The sequence below is a fragment of the Dermacentor albipictus genome, chromosome 1, assembly GCF_038994185.2.
Source record: "Dermacentor albipictus isolate Rhodes 1998 colony chromosome 1, USDA_Dalb.pri_finalv2, whole genome shotgun sequence".
Classification (NCBI taxonomy): domain Eukaryota; kingdom Metazoa; phylum Arthropoda; class Arachnida; order Ixodida; family Ixodidae; genus Dermacentor; species Dermacentor albipictus.
The window spans coordinates 282266139-282284935 of NC_091821.1; the positions used below are offsets into that span (position 1 = coordinate 282266139).

The 18797-nt window shown below is 48.4% G+C and overlaps 1 protein-coding gene across 1 annotated transcript in view; it reads right to left on the minus strand.

Moving 5' to 3' along the window:
• The window catches only part of LOC139054413 (coiled-coil domain-containing protein 125-like), a 158378-nt gene that overhangs the window by 38325 nt on the left and 101256 nt on the right, over positions 1-18797 (minus strand). Inside the window, exon 4 of the mRNA XM_070531355.1 lies at positions 5661-6061. Coding sequence (XP_070387456.1) covers positions 5661-6061 — 401 coding nt within the window. The remainder of the gene's footprint in view (positions 1-5660; positions 6062-18797) is intronic.

The following is an 18797-nucleotide window of genomic DNA, read 5'->3' on the forward strand; positions in this document are numbered from 1 at the left end:
AGGCCTCTCCCAATAAGGGATTACTTATTGCCACACAGTTTGGGGTACGAAGACACAACACAATAAACAGCGCCTTTTTATTGCGCAAAAGCGTGCGATGAGACGGATTGCTAATATGCCGTGGAATGCTCACACCAGAGAATATTTCAGGCAGTTCAATATTTTAAGAATACCGACCTTGTATGTGTTCAAACTGCTTTGCATTTACAAAACTGCTACAGCAACGAACAATAACCTTATGCTAACAATGTTTCAGCTAGTACGTCATGAACCGACATATGATGTACGTCACTCTATATCATGGACCCTACCGTTAAGTCGCACCAAATACCGCACACAATCTTTATCGCACAATCTGCCTAGGTACCTAAATGTTCTCGAAGATAATAGTTTTTCTCTTAGGTTGCTTTCTACACAAACCTTCATGGAATTGACAAATCTTTTCGAGCCTTCAACCGAATAGCTCACCTATGTAACTGTTTGACAATGCATTGTAGGCGACTTGAATGAATTCTGTTTATCTGTATTTTTGTCTACGTTGGCGTTAGAATTGTGTAATGGTAATTGGCGAAGAAATTGTGTAATTGCATTAATTGTGTAAAATCATGCCGATATAATAGATCCTGTGTAAAATTAGAATTATGCAATAGATTACGGGTATTGGGATTTTGCATTCTGTTTCTGTGTATATTTTGCAAACTGTCGCATTGCCTTTGTTTTTCACTACACTGCTGCTCTGTGGCGCGTAGGGGGTACTCAAGCTGCATTCAGCGGCTTTTTCCCTTCCGTCCTCTCTCATTTCTGTTCTTTGTTTTGAGAGAAATAATATCTATCTATCTATCTATCTATCTATCTATCTATCTATCTATCTATCTATCTATCTATCTATCTATCTATCTATCTATCTATCTATCTATCTATCTATCTATCTATCTATCTATCTATCTATCTATCTATCTATCTATCTATCTATCTATCTATCTATCTATATCTCCAAGAGAGACTTGGGGACCACTTCCACATCTTCGTCGATGGATCCGTGATACCGGAGACGGGCTCATCCACAACAGCCTGCGTTGCACCGGCCCTACAAGAGAGCAAGCTGTGCCGTCTCCCGGGACATGCAAGCTCTACCGCAGCAAGGCTAGCAGGACTCCACCTTGCTGTGGACCTACTTGCAGAGGAGCTATCAGCAACCCCCCCGGCAGCCATCTTCTGCGACTCCAAGGCGGCGCTGCTCTGCCTGCAGAACCCTGACAGGGCGGTAGCCAATGCAGGGATAGTGAGCATCCTGCGTCCTGGAGCGTCGTCAGTCTTGAAGAGAGCAGCCTTGGGGTTGCGCTGCTCTCTTCAAGACTGACGGCGCTCCAGTATCCCTGCATTGGCTACCGGCACACGTTGGGATCCCGGGTAATGAAGAGGCGGACACTCTTGCAAAAAGTGCCCACCACTCAAGCGTCCCGCTCAGCCCTGCTGTAACGGCCGCAGACTTCTCGAAACACAGGCTGCGCCCGCACATCATCGCCTGCCACCCGGACAAACGGGTATCCCTGGGCCGGCCTCCACGGCCTCTTGCACAGCACGGCCTCCTACGAAGGGATGCCTCGTTGCTGCTCCGACTGCGAATTGGCTGCTACTGGACGGCAGCCCGCCGGCACCTCCTTGGGAAAGCCACCTCGCCAGCCTGTGCCTCTTGTGGTGAACCAGAGACTCTGGAGCACCTCCTGCTGGCCTGCCCTGCTCACCTGCAGCACCGCGGCCGACTTCTGCAAGAGTTCCACCGCCTGGGGCTCCCATATTCACGACAGGAAGATATCCTCTTCCCCTGTCGTAATCAGCTACCAGCCTTCCTAAGTGTCGTCGAGTACCTCGACTCGTCGGGGCTCTCGGCGAGGCTATAGGAAATTTCTACAAATTTCTACCACCTCGGGCTTCCTGATCCGCTACTACTTCGCTTCTACTGGGCCGCCTCCTATACGGTCTACCTCCGGCCTACTCCTCCGGTCGAACCCACTGGGCCCTCCCGCCCGGGTTTATCTGATGCTGCTGGGACGACCCTCTACCTTTCTCCCTCCTACCCTCTCTTTCTTTTATTCCCATCTCCCGCACCCTGCTGGCGCTGAGCCGTGCACCCGCATGGGTTGCAGAAGATAGTGCCAGCCTTTCCTACGTTCCCACAAGAACCACTTCTCAGTCCAACTTGGCTAATTAGGTATGTGCCACGACATTTGTGCCACTTTTCAATGAGAAAAAAGTGCTCAGCGGAATTGAACCCACACAACGCGAGCACTTGGCGGTGCAGCCGCTCGATGACGCCGTGGGCTTCGGCGTTGGAAACGCGAGGCACCAGTGCCGTCTGCGCGCCGATGACGCTGTTTTGACGGAGCTTGCACGCTGGTCAGACCAGCGTTGTTGCCATGGCGACCACCCGCGCGAACAGCGTCGGCGGCGTCTTCAAACGCGGCGCTGGCTCGTCTTGAGGCGAAAAAGCCACGGAGGTTTTTCATCACTGAAGAGGGTCGACAGCAACGAAGCCGTTTGGCGACGGTTTCAAGTGGGTGACTGCGACCGAAAATTTGAAGCTAGCGTACTGATATTTTCACAGCAAGTCCAACATCATTTCACCGGTGGCGCAGCAAAGCGTTCCGCTCTAGGTGCGGGATCCATATACAGTAACGCTACTCCGCTCGACCGAGCGACGGATCGCTGAGCCCAGGATGCCAGCCACTTTGGGCAACTTTTTTATGCGGCTTAGCGCGAAAATTTTCCAGTTGGCTACATGGCTATATTTGGGCTATTTTTTCTTAAGGACTTCCGAGTCCCGAGGACCGCGTCAACACTGACAAAATTCTCGAACGACGGTTTGTGAAAACCCGAAGCTCATTGCTGCTACAAAGATATGTAGGCAATCTTGAAGGCTGTGTTTCTAGGCAATGCCGGCGCTGGTAAGATGGCGTTAAGTCATGGTTGCCATGTTTAATTCCACAGGTAAGCTCTCTTTGGTTGCGCGCCATCTGCTGCCGGTTCACACGCGGTACAGTAGAAAAAATGGCGGGCATGATAGCTGTCGAGTACGTGTTGCCTGCTATACAGCGAACTATTATGCGGACTTATTGAAGAGCTCAAGTATTCGCACGCATGTCGCGGAGCGTCACTTTCGCAGGTGATCGTTTAATGTTTATCAAGGGTTCCTCGAAGCCTATTGCCTGGTTTTCCCGCAAATCACGGCGTTATTAACGCGACAGCGTTAAGGAGCTCGTGTCGCAGAAAAGCCGGTGTCGTCGGCGTCGGCGTTGGCCGTGAGCGATAAATCCCAGCAGGCACTTCATGAATAAAAAACAACTTGCAACATGGGCTGGGTGGGAATCGAACCAGGGTCTCCGGAGTGTGAGACGGAGACTCTACCACTCAGCCACGAGTTGGATGCTTCAAAGCGGTACAAAAGCGTCTCTAGTGAATGCGGTGTTGCCTTAGAAACGAGCTGTTTCTAAGGCTCAGGCGTGCGTCGCTTGCTCAGGCGCACATTTCGTTGCCGCGCCGAACGCGGCGCTGCTCGACGCTCACCGCGTCCGATGCGGGGCGCGTAGTCGCTGCGCCGTAGCCCACCGTCTTACACCCCTTGGCGGGTGGACGGGAACGCTGTCGCGTTCCACTCTTGAAGGCGAAGCTTAAGCGTCCTCCAATTTTTTATTTACCGAGTAACTTTATGAAAAGTTCACAATTGCGCCCGAAAGGCGAATCACCGATTGCGATAGGAAATTAGTAGATAGCTGTACAAAGTAAAGATAGTAGTTTTATCGGCCGTATTCGCTTACTAACTAAATTAACTTTGATAGAATGTGTAAGCGTGACTAAAAGTAGTCCTTGTCTAAGCAGAATGTCTAAGTCCTTGTTTAGTCGCGCTTACACATTCTATCATGGATTCAAACCAACTAGCCCGTCAACGTGTTTTAACTAATTTAACCGGCACGGTGTCACACGCGCACAGGTAAACATGAACACATCTCGCTCGATGACAGCGGAAACTCTCTGTGAAAACGCTGGAGTTAGCAGTCGGGGCAGCAGCCGCGAACCAATTGACATCCGTGCATCTGCCGCTTCACGCGAACGAAACGTCGAAAGCACGGCACATACGAAGGTACCAGCACTACGCGCACCCTTCAAGCATCGCTTCGAAGATGAGGCCCACGCAGGCGCGCACTTTGGCCACGTCGCAGATCGCTTTCAAGACACGAGCACTGGCCACACGTCCGTACGGCATCCTCCAAAGGCATCTACTACGGCATTCGCGATTCACATGGCCAACGCCGTAGTAGACGCCATGGTGGTATCCACTCTGTACGGAGCGGCGGGCGAGGAGGACATCGGGCGACTCTAGCAGCCGCCGGAGAAGAACGCCTCGCACGCCATAGTCGCGAATCCGGGCCGCGTTCCTCGCTCGCTTTCACCCATACAGAACCTCACGGCGACGGCAGAAATGTGTCCGTAGTGTCCATATATAAAAATTCGCAAGTTGCTTTAAGCAGGAAACACGACGGTTCGATCTTTGTCTGCATGCTCAGCGAAGCGCAATAGTCACGACTGGCGATCAAAACGAAACATTCTCGTCTAGTTGTGGTACGCATGATCGCGAGAGCACTGCATGAACATGCGCGCTCATCGAGTGAGAAGAATGGTTTTTGATGGGGAAAGTTTCTCTCAGCAGAGAGCAGTGCGGTGTGTAAACGCAAGGTAGTGCGTTGCAATCATGGTTTCCACTACGCGATCAATAAGGCGCGTGCCTCATTCTGGTTGAAGCAAACGTAGCGCATTGTGGTGAGAGCCCCATGTGAGTTGGAGGGCACGAACATGTTCTGGCTGCAGTAGTCGTCTGGCTAAGAAATTTTGCAAGAAAAATCTTCTCGCCTTCTCAAAACTCAGCATGGGGCAAGTGGGCCCATGCTGATCAGAAGGAACGGGAGAAAGACCCCTCTTACAAAGGTTACTTTAGGTGCATTTATTATTTTATTTATTTCTACATACTGCAACCCTAAGAGGGTTATCGCAGTTTGTTTTTTAAACAAAATATTTGTTTTTAAAAAGCGTTTGGTGCTGCGTAGTTACCGAATAGATTAAGAAACTCGCTGAGTTTCTTACTCCATTCCGCTATTTCCAATAATCATCCTGCACGCGAATGCGAAAGCATTGGTCACTCGATCGTGACTAGCCGAAGCTGATCCTCGTGGTTGGCGCTGGCAATGTGTTGCCCGACTCTTATGGGAAAATGCCTTGGGTAAAGCGAGGCGGGAACAAAAGTTAGCTCAGAACGTAGATCAGTAAATACCAATAACGTCATCAGTAAATGGGAAAAGAAATTCTTGGGTGCATTGTAACAATAAGTGATCTCCAAATCCACCTATGAGTGGCAGCTCTCACTAGAATTTTTTACGCAGATCTTGAGGTCAGTATTGTGCTGGTTGCATGCGACGGAAGCCATTTTGGAGCCGGAAATACGCGGTGAGATTTGGACACCACACACACCGTCTGCGTTACACCATTAAACGTGTTGGCAATGCTTTTGGCTACTTTTCGCTCACGAAAAATTTGCATCTGGCTACTTTTGGGCTACACTTTGAGATGGCAATTTTTTGGCCATCTTGCAACCCTAGTCGCGTACTCACGCTTTCCACGAGGTCGTCGACGAGGCTCCTGTCGGGCTTCTTGGCGAGCAGCGTTCCCAGCAGGTCCCTGCGCGACTGCACCTGGGCGAGGCGGCGCGTCAGCGTGCGGTTCCGGGCCAGCTGCACCTCGAACGCCTCGCGGTAGATGTCCGCCGTCTTGGCGCTGTCGCGCGCCTCGGCCTCGGCCCGCCGGGCGCGCTCGGCGAGCTGCGCCAGCTGGCGCTGCTTGTGCGCCGCCGCGTGGGCGCAGCGGCACGGCTCCTGGCGGGGGCCGCGGCACGCGCACGCGCCCAGCGCGGCCAGCTCGAGCGGCGACCGGGCGCTCGCCGAGGGCTGCAGGTACACGTCGCGCTCCTTGACGTCGGTCAGCGCCAGCAGCTCGTCGCGCTCGCGGCGGAGCACTGCGCACACAACCACGTCCCGCCTGCGTTAGGGTGGCAGTAGGTGTGCCACCCGTCTAGAGCGTATAGTTCACCACATCTCCGCATCATGACGCAAAAGTGGCGCTCAGTGCAACGGTTCTCAACGGCGCATGCCGTCTGGTACTTGTGGCTGACGGCGCAGAACAAATAAAGCACGCAGTGAGAAACTGCAGTCGTCGGTTTGTGCAATGTGGAGATACAGGTCTTTGTTATTGCGCGTTTGCAAGTTGCGAATATATGTTGAAGCTTCTACAACGAACAGGTGAGTGGCATGGTTGGCGGAAGCTCACCTGCGATGGCGAGTGAGCGTAGTTCTCACCAAATAGTGGTGGTATTTCTGCTTCAGAGAAGCTCAACAGACTTATTTTTTCGCTCCGAACTGTAAATTATGGGTGCCTAACGCAGCATTAATTGTTCTCGGCGCCGACAAGAGCAGTAGCAGACACCACTTGTGGGCGAAGGACGTTTTTCGGAACAATTCCTAAGCGTGATTTCATCCGTGTTGTGGACGAAGACATGTTTATCAAAGATGCAGTAATATGTTGCTTGCGCTCATGTCTATAATATGATGCCCGAGAAAAGAGAACATTTTTTGGCACTGTGGTCACAACGTGATTATGACCTCGGAGAGATCAGAGCAATAAGAACCCAATTAGGACGTCAAGATTTCTGTGCCACTGCTTGCGGAGCTTGTCATCGCGTACGGGCTGCATCATGCTCGATCACTGCATAATGAAGTGTTCCACGGCATTTTTTCTTTGAGCGAAATTAGTTTTTAACATCACGCTCAATAGAGCTTCCTAGCGTTTGCGTTCCTGTACACCCGTCGGCAAAAGTATACGGAACAGGTATTGCGCGATAAAAATAATTGTCTCCTCTGTCTGTGAACGCAATTAGAAATTAAAGACTGTGGTTCAAACTTGGCATTACAAATTTTCTAGTGCACTCGTCAGTTTCCGATTATGCGGGTTAATTACGAAGAAATTCTGTTTTTTCGGTGACCCTGTGGTCCGTATACTTTAGCTCACGGGTGTACGTTAAACGTCTTGAAGGGGGGCGCGCACCGAAACGCCGCGCAAAGATGCTTGCGTTTAAAGTACGTAAGGCGACAAACGCTGTTCCAAAAGCGTGTATCCAGAGAAATGTCGATGCTATCGCTGGCCCACAAAAATACGAAACGACGTCTACCAAGGCGAACCAAGTGCACGCGTCTTGTCAACCGCCATGACTCGCGAGCGTTCACGCGCCGGCAAGCATAATTTGGCGAAGCGAGTCTCGAAACAGTCTGCATGATAACTTTCAACAGGAAATCCGGCGTTGTCCGTTAGAGAAAAATAGTCCGTGTATATATTAAGGTATATCTATACGCCTTGCCATATGACATTCGGTATATGCGGGTTATACTGCCACACCATTCTACCACCAACGTTGCTCATACCTTGTCTTGCATTCTTGACAAAGTTATTCCTCAGAATTTTGAGAATGACGGCTCACAAACAAATATAATGAAACAAAACACCGACAGCACATGCCTTTTATGTTAAATCTTCTCGGACACAAATATCAAAAGTGCGATACAATAACAGAAACCTGAAAATGACGTAACCTTTCTTGGCGCGGCTGTGCGCTATATCCGGGATCCGCCCACGCAAGAGGCCACGTTTCTACCAGAAAGGTTGCGGTTGCCTCCATGCATAGCGTTCGCCGCTAGCGTTTCCCCGTAAACATTACGGTCGCACAGGCTGCTGTTGCCAGGAAGCAGTCGGGGACCTTTTAATGCTATCGTGTTCCACTCTTGAGGGCGAAGCTTAAGCGGCCTCCAAGTATTTAAGTTTGCGACAACGCCTCCACTGTGCCATCAACTTTATAGATATATATATTATATATGCTGTTACGACTTTGCACCGCTGCCACCACTATTACGACTTTGAGGTGGTCCTGTAGCGCTCGTCACCCGTTTCGTGTCAGAGCGTTGGTAGCGAAGACTCCGAGTCAGACGTCGGTGAGATTAACGAAAGGGACTTTATACATTATATACAGGTCATTATACAGGACAAGATCGGATCGGCACGGGGGCCGAGAGCTCACAGCAAACGCGACTGTTCCCGCACGGCGACGTCCGGCGAAAACGCGTGACACATCTCACTCCACTCGAGAGCGGCACTCCGCTCCCGGTGGGTCGGCGGATCCGGTTTTCCAGGCGGCCGCGTCGCGGCTTATAATCCCCGAGAAACCATTGTCACTCAAATGGCCCAATACAAAGCCAGCACTCGACGGTCGTCCGAGAGGTCCAACCAGCGACCGCGCTGGCCCTCCGGTTCAAAGTTGGCGGGCGCGGTGACCTCCAGGCAAAGGGAGGTACGGCGCCGGGCTGTCTGGCACTTGGTTGCACATTTGGAGATGTCGCTCGCCGATGCTTCTCCGCAGGACACCGCTGCCTGACGGCTCAGCATCTTGACTTGTCAAGGGAGAATTAGGGCGCTGTGTCTTTCGGCGCAGCCCCGGATTTGTCCAAAGGGCGTTCGCAGGATAAATTCTGCATCTTGTAGATTCGGAATCCGGGCTTGTGGTAATGTCACAACAATGCCTCACAAATAAAGGTTACGGCGCTAAGCAGACGAGGACGAAGGCACACACAAACGACATATACGGGCACCCGTATGCCGCCTATTGATTGCTGTGATCACTGTATTGGTGCCAGCACTACACGAGCACAGTTACCACGCTACTGCTGTCGTCATGGCTGCTTCAGAAACACTTCCGTGTGTTGACCTTTTGTTATGTGCTCCCCGTGCTACTGCTGTGCTTGAATTTTACCTGAGCTGACCGCCATGGAAGGTGGGACTCCGGAAGGCGAACAGGCGAGCGTCGTGCGAAAGCGGGGTCCTCCGTTCAAGGATCAAAATAAACCACGAAGGAAAAACAACAAGGTGTCTGACGTCGATCGATCAAGAATCGTCGATGCCTCAAGGCGCGGCGAAGATTTGAGACAACTCGCCGAGACGCTGGGCATAAACCTAAAAACTGTAAGGTCAACTGCAGTGACAGACCGTGAAGTGTCTCTGAAAACGGGGGGCTCCATCAGAAAGTTTGGTGCCGACGTTGTCGCCGTCGTAACAAGAACTTTCGACGAGAACCCAGCGTTCACGCTGAAACAGATAAAGCAAACCGTTGAACAAGAAACACCTGGCCTCACAATTAGCACCAGTTCTGCCTCGACGCACACACCTACTCCATCAAATTAGCGACCCAGAGGCCGGTGGACCCCAACCGCTCCGACGTGAAGAAGAAGCGAAAAGAGTATGCACAATGGTAACAAACCAATGGGCCCGGGGTTTGCCGCTTTTGCGTCGACGAAACAAATTACAATATATGGTGCTCAAAAAAATTCGGCCGCGCAAAAATGGACATGGCAGCGCTCCAGACGACAACTTCGATGAAAGGCGCGAACATCAACATCATCGCCTGCATGTCGGCAAACGGTGTGCTGCACTGGCGAATTGTCGAAAGAGTCCATTGGATCGTATTCAATGACTTTTTCGCCGACGTTGCGGCGCAGGTTGACTGTGAGGAGCCGGATACAGAGGCCGTCTTCATTTTCCACAACGCTCCCGCTCACAATCGCGCAGAACAGGCAAATCTGGTCAGCTCGAACCATTGCATCAAGCGCCTGCCGCCATACAGCCCTTTTTTAAATCCCGCTCAGGAAGTTTTCTCCAAGTTTAAATTTCAAGTTAAACAGTACCTCAGTGAGCGCCGCGACGCAGTGCTGGTGACTCCACAAGGAGTCACACTAAAAGAGCACGAACGCTCGTTGCTTGTAAATGGTGCACAACACGCAATGGCACTTGTTCAACGTGTGGATTGCGCTGCATTTGATAGGCACAACTTTTCTTTTGTTCAGGCTGCGCTTAGAGAGGAGGACATGTAGTTGTTCTCGGTTTGTTTCTATAATCCCATTCAGGAAGTGCCCTGGTATCTTGTGAAATTAAATACGTACCGCACCGAATAAGTTACATATTTTCATTCAAAAGATGTCACCGTATCTTTGTACATCTGGTGTCGAGCAAGATGTCTCATAAAATACATCACGACGCTATTTTGTCGGTTGTACTTCTTGCAGTCCATCCGAGATTCAGCTATTCGTCAATTTTCCACTTATATTTGACTAACACGCGCCAACCATCAAAATGCTGGCCATATTAGCACTGTAGTTCTAATATGACCAATTCAATTCATTTGTAAGAAAAAGATGTGACTCAACTCATATATCTCGCCCTTTAAAATATTTTTATATGAATGCAGCCATTAATGGGGAGTGCGTGCTGAATAGTCTTCATGGTGAGGTCATGTGAGCCACCATCATAACACGGATTGCGCGTGTCAATTCGCCTCTTCTCTAACACGGTATCTTGCGCAAGTTCCTCAGAACAGCGCATCATCAGTCACTAGTGCTCACGTCATGTTAAATGAGCGATAGAAACAGCTACCTGCCCTTTGAAAACTATTTTTTTTATATATACGTGCCGGCAGGTAAGGGAAGTTGACGCTCGCGTGCGAATGCGGTGATGTAACGTGAGTCACTAGTGATCACCTCATTCGGCTTTGTGATAGTGAGCAGGTTGTACACATCTTTCCAAGCCATTTCTTTTGACATGCATATCGGCAGGTTAGGAGAGTGCAGGTTAGACGAGAACCATGGTGACGTCACGTGAGTCACTAGTGATCACGTCGTTCTACTTTGTCGTAATGAGCAAGTTGTTACTCTTTGAAAGCCGTTTCGTTTGATATGCATGTCGGCAGGTTAGGAGAGTGCATGGTTGGGTGAGAACTCTGATGACGTCACGTGAGTCACTAGTGATCACCTCATTCTTTGTGATAATGAGCAGGTTGTTACTCTTAGAAAGCCGTTTCGTTTGATATGCATGTCGGCAGGTTAGTAGAGTGCATGGGTGGGTAAACCGCGTCGTGACGTCATGTGAGTCACTAGTGATCACCCCATTCGGCTTTGTGATAATGAGCAGGTTCTTGCTCTTCAAAAGTCATTTCGTTTGATATGCATGTCGGAGAGTGCATGGTTGAGTGAGAACTCTGATGACGTCACTAGAGTCACAAGTGATCACCTCATTCTTTGTGATAATGAGCAGTTTGTTGCTCTTTACCACCACCACTGCAGGTGGCGTAGAGGTAGAGAATCCGCCTCGCGTGCAAGAGGACCGTGGTTCGAATCCCAGTGCCACGCAATTTTCCACCGGATTTAAAAAGAAGGTAAAAAAGAAATCCGCGTGTTGATAAAATTGCATAAACAGGCCTGGAGTGTGGCTTGATCCCGGTAAACGCACTCCCTCAGCAGAGCAGCATTGGCCACCGTGGTGCAGTACTTGGCCACAGCCTCCTATATGAATACAACAATCAAACCCTGGGCCCTCAGTTCTCAGAAGCTGCCAAGCAACTGACCACGGCGGCGGTCAGATCTGCGACGCAGCAGAGGGTGCTAAGAATCCCTGGTTGGTTCCGGACAGGCCGCCATTGGAATCTGAACCTGGCAACGTTTAACGCTAGAACGTTATCTAGTGAGGCGAGTCTAGCAGTGCTATTGGAGGAATTAGACGGCAGTAAGTGGGGTATAATAGGGCTCAGTGAAGTTAGGAGGACGAAAGCAGCATATACAGTGCTAAAAAGCGGGCACGTCCTGTGCTACCGGGGCTTAGCGGAGAGACGAGAACTAGGAGCCGGATTCCTTATTAATAAGAATATAGCTGGTGACATACAGGACTTCTATAGCATTAACGAGAGGGTAGCAGGTCTTGCTGTGAAACTTCAGAAGAGGTACAAATTGAAGGTCGTAGAACATGGAGGAGCCCGAATGGCGAGACCAGAAATGAAATAAACCTTATACTCTGCGCTAACCCTGGCATCATACAAGATGTGGCGTCCTCGGCAAGGTGCGCTGCAGTGACCCTAGGAGGGTAAGAACTCGAATTAGCCTAGACTTGAGGAGGGAACGGAAGAAACCGGTACAAAAAAGCCGATCAATGACTTAGCAGTAAGAGGGAAAATAGAGGAATTCCGGATCAAGCTACAGAAAAGGTATTCGGCTTTACCTCAGGAAGAGGACCTTAGTGTTGAAAATATGAACGACAATCTTATGGACATCATTAAGGAGTGTGCAATAGAAGTCGGTGGTAACTCCGTTAGACAGGATGCCAGTAAGCTATCGCAGGAGACGAAAGATCTCATCAAGAATTGCCAATGTATGAACGCCTCTAACCCTACAACTAGAATAGAACTGGCAGAACTTTCGAAGTTAATCAACAAGCGTAAGACAGCTGACATAAGGAAGTGTAATATGGATAGATTGAACATGCTGTCATGAACGGAAGAAGCCTAAAAGCAGTGAAGAAGAAACTAGGAATAGGCAAGAATCAGATGTATGCGTTAAAAGACAAAGCCGGCAATATCATTACTAGTATGGATAAGATAGTTCAAGTGGCTGAGGAGTTCTATAGAGATTTATACAGTACCAGTAGCACCCACGACGATAATGGCAGAGAGAACTGGCTACACAATGCCTCATGACTTCGAGCGTATCGGTATCTTCGAAGAACGCTAATATAATGCTAATCCATAAGAAAGGGGACGCCAAAGACTTGAAAAATTATAGACCGATTAGCTTACTGTCCGTTGCCTACAAAGTATTTACTAATGTAATTGCAAATAGAGTCAGGAACGCTTTAGACTTCTGTCAACCAAAGGACGAGGCAGGTTTCCGTAAAGGCTACTCAACGATAGATCATGTTCACACTATCAATCAGGTCATAGAGAAATGTGCAGAATATAACCAACCCTTATATATAGCTTTCATTGATTACGAGAAAGCGTTTGATTCAGTCTAAACCTCAGCAGTCATGGAGGCATTACGGAATCAGGGTGTAGACGAACTGTATGTAAAAATACTGAAGATATCTATAGCGGCTCCACAGTCACCGTAGTCCTCCATAATGCAAGCAACAAAATCCCAATAAAGAAAGGCGTCAGGCAGGGAGATACGATCTCTCCAATGCTATTCACAACGTGTTTGCAGGAGGTATTTAGAGACTTGGATTGGGAAGAATTGGGGATAAGAGTTAATGGAGAATACCTTAGTAACTTGCGATTCTCTGATGATATTGCCTTGCTTAGTAACTCAGGGGACCAATCGCAATGCATGCTCACTGACCTGGAGAGGCAAAGCAGAAGAGTGGGTCTAAAAATTAATCTGCAGAAAACTAAAGTTATGTTTAACAGTCTAGGAAGAGAACAGCAGTTTACGATAGGTAGCGAGGCACTGGAAATGGTAAGGAAATACATCTACTTGGACCAGGTCGTGACCGCGGATCCGGATCATGAGACTGAAATAGTCAGAAGAATAAGAATGGGCTGGGGTGCGTTTGGCAGGCATTCTAAGATAATGAACAGCAGGTTGCCATTATCCCTGAACAGAAAAGTGTATAACAGTTGTGTCCTACCAGTACTCACGTACGGGGCAGAAACCTGGAGGTTTACGAAAAGTGTTCTACTTAAATTGAGGACGACGCAACGAGTTGCGGAAAGAACGGTGGTGGGTGTAACGTAAAGGGATAAGAAAAGAGCAGATTGGGTGAGGGAACAAACGCGATTTAATGACATCTTAGTTAAAATCAAGAGAAAGGAAATGAGCATGGGCAGGACATGTAATGAGGAGGAAAGATAATCGATGGTCACTGAGGGTTACGGACTGGAATCCACGGGAAGGGAAGCGTAGCAGAGCGCAGCAGAAAGTTAAGTGTGTGGATGAGATTAAGAACTTTGCAGGGACAAGATGGTCACAATTAGTACATGACCGGGGAAGTTGGAGAAGTATGGGAGGAGCCTTTGCCCTGCAGTGTGGGCGTAACCAGGCTGCTGCTGCTGATGATGATGATGCTCTTTGAGAGCCCTTTCGTTTGATATACATGTCGGCAGATTAGTAGAGTGCATGGGTGGGTGAACCGCGGGGTGACGTCACGTGAGTCACTAGTGATCACCTCATTCGACTTTGTGACAATGAGCAGGTTCTTGCTCTTCAAAAGCCATTTTGTTTGATATGCATGCCGGGGAGTGCATGGTGGGGTGAGAACCGTGATGACGTCACGTGAGTCACTAGTGATCACCTCATTTGACTTTGTGATAATGAGCAGGGTGTTGCTCTTTAAAAGCCATTTCGTTTTATATGCATGTCGGCAGGTTAGGAGAGTGCATGATTGGGTGAGAACCTTGATGACGTCATGTAAGCCACTAGTGATCACCTCATTGGCTGGGTGACAGTGAGCCTGTTATTACCCTTCATAAGCCACTTCGTTTGAAATGCATGCCGGCAGTTTAGGATAGTGCATGCGGGGGAAGCGTGGTGACGTCACGAGTCACTAGTGATCAAGTCACTTGAGTCAATGATTGGGAGCAGGTTTTTAAGCTTTGAAAGCGATTTCCTTTTATATGTTCGTCGGCAGGTAATGAGAAGTGCGACGGTGGTGACGTCGAGTAGGTCACTAGTGACCTAATCATGTCACTCAAGAATAAGCTGTTACATTCTCAGAACCATTTCGTTTGATATGCATGTTGGAAGCATAAGAGTGTATGCAAGATACAAGCTTAGTGAGCTATATTGAATCGCTTAGTGATTATGTCATGTGCCTGAGTAATGGTGAGCAATTTTTTACCCTTGCGAACGATGTCGATCGATATGCAACACGATAGGGAAGGAAATCGCATGTCATGATCACAACCCAAGTCACGTAATATCCGTCACGATTCTGACTCGCTTATGTGAGTCACTCTTGTCACTCGGAAATGCGACTCGAAAAGGAGGAAATGAGCGAGCGGTATAACACACGGAAGTGTTTCTGAAGCAGCCATGACGACACAGATAGCGTGGAAACTGTGCTCCTATAGTGCTGATGCCAATATATTAGACGGCATCCATGACGCCTTTTACGACCTCTTCTGCAGGAATTATTTCTCAATCAATTTCCAACAGGAATAATTTGACTGGCACTGGGATTAAAATGTGTGGCACTTGGAATAAAATGGCTGGCACAAGGATTAAATGAGTTGGCACGCGGATTAATTCGGATGGCGCTGGGAATAAATGTGGTGGTACCTGAATTAAATTATTGGCACTTGGGTTAAAAATGCTGGCGCTCAGATTAAATTGGCTGGCACCTGGATTATTTTCAATGGCGTTTGAATTAAACTGAGCGGGAAAACCTGTAGTTCAGCAACAAGTTTTGTTGGAAATATGGGAAGCGCAACTTCGAGGTTACCTTTGGTTTTTTTAACCAACAGTTTCGGTCGGTGGACCGACTTATATATACGACAAAGGCTGTGCCGCGGCCGAAACGTACATACTACGTGCATACCGGACCTACAGAACATTGTTTGAATGTAACACGCACGCGCACGGTGGCCATATCACAAGGAGCCTACAAGGACAGCGCGGGGGAAATTATATGCAGTTCTTAATTGGATTGAAGGTGAGATAAATGACTGGAAATGAAAGTGGATGAAAAACCAACTGGCCGCAAGTGCGATACAAACCCACGTCTTCACATGACGCGTGCGATGCTCTTCCCAGAGAGCTGCCACGACGCTGTTTTCCCATCGACTTCGTGGAGTATTTATGTTTTTCTACTATAGTCGGATACAACTTAAGAGTAAGCTTTAGCTCGGGTGCTCCTATCTAAATACATGCAAAAGGAGAATTCGTTTTTCTCGGCAACCACAGCACTAAATTTGACGAGGTTTGTTGCATTTAAAAGAAGAACTTAAAATCTAGTGACTGTAGGTTTCAAATTTTTTAGTTAGGTGGTCAATTTTTATGAAAAATTATGAGAAAACGAAAATTTTTGAGACATGAAACTATCAAGTTTACAACTCTACAACTCAACAACGAAAAATAATAATACAATTCTGTGAATTGCATCTAATAGTGTATATAAAGCGGACAAAATTAATATGTTACACATGAATATAAAAAAAATTTAATGATATGGAAATACAGCTTTTGCAGAGCCCTCGTAAACAGCCTAACAAGTTCGCGTAAAATGTAGAATTACATACCGAATTTGTCCACTTTGAATGATCTAAGGCATGCCATTTACAGAACCGCGATACCTGTTCTTGATGCAGAGCTATGAATTTGTAAACTTCGTGCTTCTATATTTTTCCACTGTCGAATATTTGAAAATCTTTTTAACAAAACGCGGGACCTAAATCGAAATTCCGCTTGCAACAGTCACTAGAATTTAACTTTTTCTCTCAAATTCAAAAAAATATTAAAATTGGTCCAGAGGTTATCTCAGAAAAACGTTTTTGCGTTTTACATCTATTTGAATAGGCCGCGTCGGAGTTGGGCCCGAAGCTTCCGCTTTAGTGTGCAGTGAAGCCCCGCCCACGCCCTCATAACCGCCAGCCACTGTTCCTCCGCAAGGATACAAATAGTTCCTACTTCAAACTGTCCCTCTTACGTAAATGACACATTCACCACAAAAATAAAATCATTAGCCCGTAATTTTATACGTTTTCACTATTACAGTGGAACGGTGAAAGCCTAGTACTTTATTGAACTGCAATAAAACGCTTGCATCGCTGCAATTATTTGTTCTCAAGTTTCACTTCAACCCGCCGCGGTTGCTCAGTGGCTATGGTGTTAGGCTGCTGAGCACGAGGTCCTGGGATCGAATCCCGGCCACGGCGGCCGCATTTCAATGGGGGCGAAATGCGAAAACACCCGTGTACTTAGATTTAGGTGCACGTTAAAGAACCCCAGGTGGTCAAAATTTCCGGAGTCCTCCACTACGGCGTGCCTCATAATCAGAATGTGGTTTTGGCACGTAAAACCCCATAATTAAAGTTTCACTTCAGTTGGCAGTGACGTTTCATGAATAAAACGGGCTCAGCAGTGAAAAGAACTGTGTCGCGGACATTTGAAGAGTGAACTGATCCGACTCCATACACTTTGTCCAGGTCTGTCGCACACCTCATCGCTTCCGCTGATGAAAAGACTCTTCAAGAACTGCAGACGGTCCGTAGCTATCAATTACGACGCCATTTTGAAAAGGTCGCGTGACGACCATTTTGTTTGCTTCTGTGATTGGCTGGCGGAGTAACACAAGCCCACGCTCTCAGTGTGCCTTGGTTGCCAACTGATGTTCAAGTTGTGTCCTACTCATAGAACTAGCTTTGGGAGTGCTAGCCAGGGCCACTACTCATGGCCTTGACGGCGGATGATCTTTTCTGGCGCAGGCATCACGTCTACATGAACCTTTTTGGCCGAAGCCAACCGGGGGCTGTATTGTCGACACACATTATGGTGCACTATATTGGGGCAGTGCGTCGACCGTGTAGCAAAACAATGGGAGAACCGGGGACGCTTCTGCCTTGATGCCACATGAAAGGCGCTGCTTTCGACAGGCGTGTGACATTTAAATATGTTGCGCAATACTTTCTGCATTTATAAACTAAAACGCTCTCAAATCACAATGCAAATTATTATAATTTGCAAAAAATACGTAATACAAAGCGTTAGCATACATCACTAACGCCGTCAAAGCTTACACGTTTCCAACAACAGATGATGCAGTGTTCCTGATCGTCTGCTCAGCGTTTCGGTTGCAGAAGACAAACAAGCACTCGCATGCCCGTTCCGTTTGGTGAGCACGGATATGTTTTTGCTATCAAATTATTTTGGGACACACGAGGATGACGAGCCCGGAAGGAGTCCCTGCACTGTGCCGTGGTGGGCTTTCATCCTTTTCGTGTTGCATCAGCCAGAAGAACGCTCGCCAGATTTCAATGAACAAAAAAAATTCTCTATGACGAATGCAGCCACCATCGTTGGGACATTTCGCTCCGCAAAAGGGAGCCGAAGGGACAGCCAAGAATATTAAGCTGTTCGGCTAGTTGATTTGACATTTGTCAAAATAAGCTCAGTTGGAAGTGAGCGTCTTTCCTGTCTTGGTCTCCTTCTTCCGTAACACTTGTGCGCTCCGTTTTGCAAGATATATTACGATATAATATATAATATCATACAATATATAATCGGGCGCGGGCCGCAGCGTCCGATTTGCTGCGGGCTGTAACGATGGCTCTTTTACTGTTGCTTTTCTATTCCTGTAATTAATGTAAATCAACCTTCATATCTCCCCCTCAACGTCGGGCCAACTGGCGGACATCAAACGGCCGATGGTCCACGTAGCGGTTACGCGCACAACGTTCGTGAATTGTGTGTCTGGCCCCCTGGTCGGAGCGCCGTGCGTTGCATGTTCAATGAAGCAACACGACGAGCCATCGGTCGATGTGTCGTGGTGTGCTGCCAGTTATCACCTGTGCATTTTTGCAGTGCAGTCACAATGAGCGATTTTCACAAAAGCCGGCAAAAGTAGCGGCTACCGGCCTCATGGTCAAATTTGCGGAGTTGACTATGAACTTGTTCCAACGCCAGATAACAATACTCAGAGGACATTGGTAACGGTATCGCAATGATACATTGCGATTGGGTCCGTTAGTCCACATGCCGCTCGGCGGTGTTGCACGCCGAAGGCGAGGATACTGAACAAGAGAGGAGAATCCACCACGACAAGATGGCAGAGTAAACGCCACTTCCGGCGGGGTGCGTGACGCGGTACGTCCTCATTTGCGGAAACAAGCGCACGCCGGC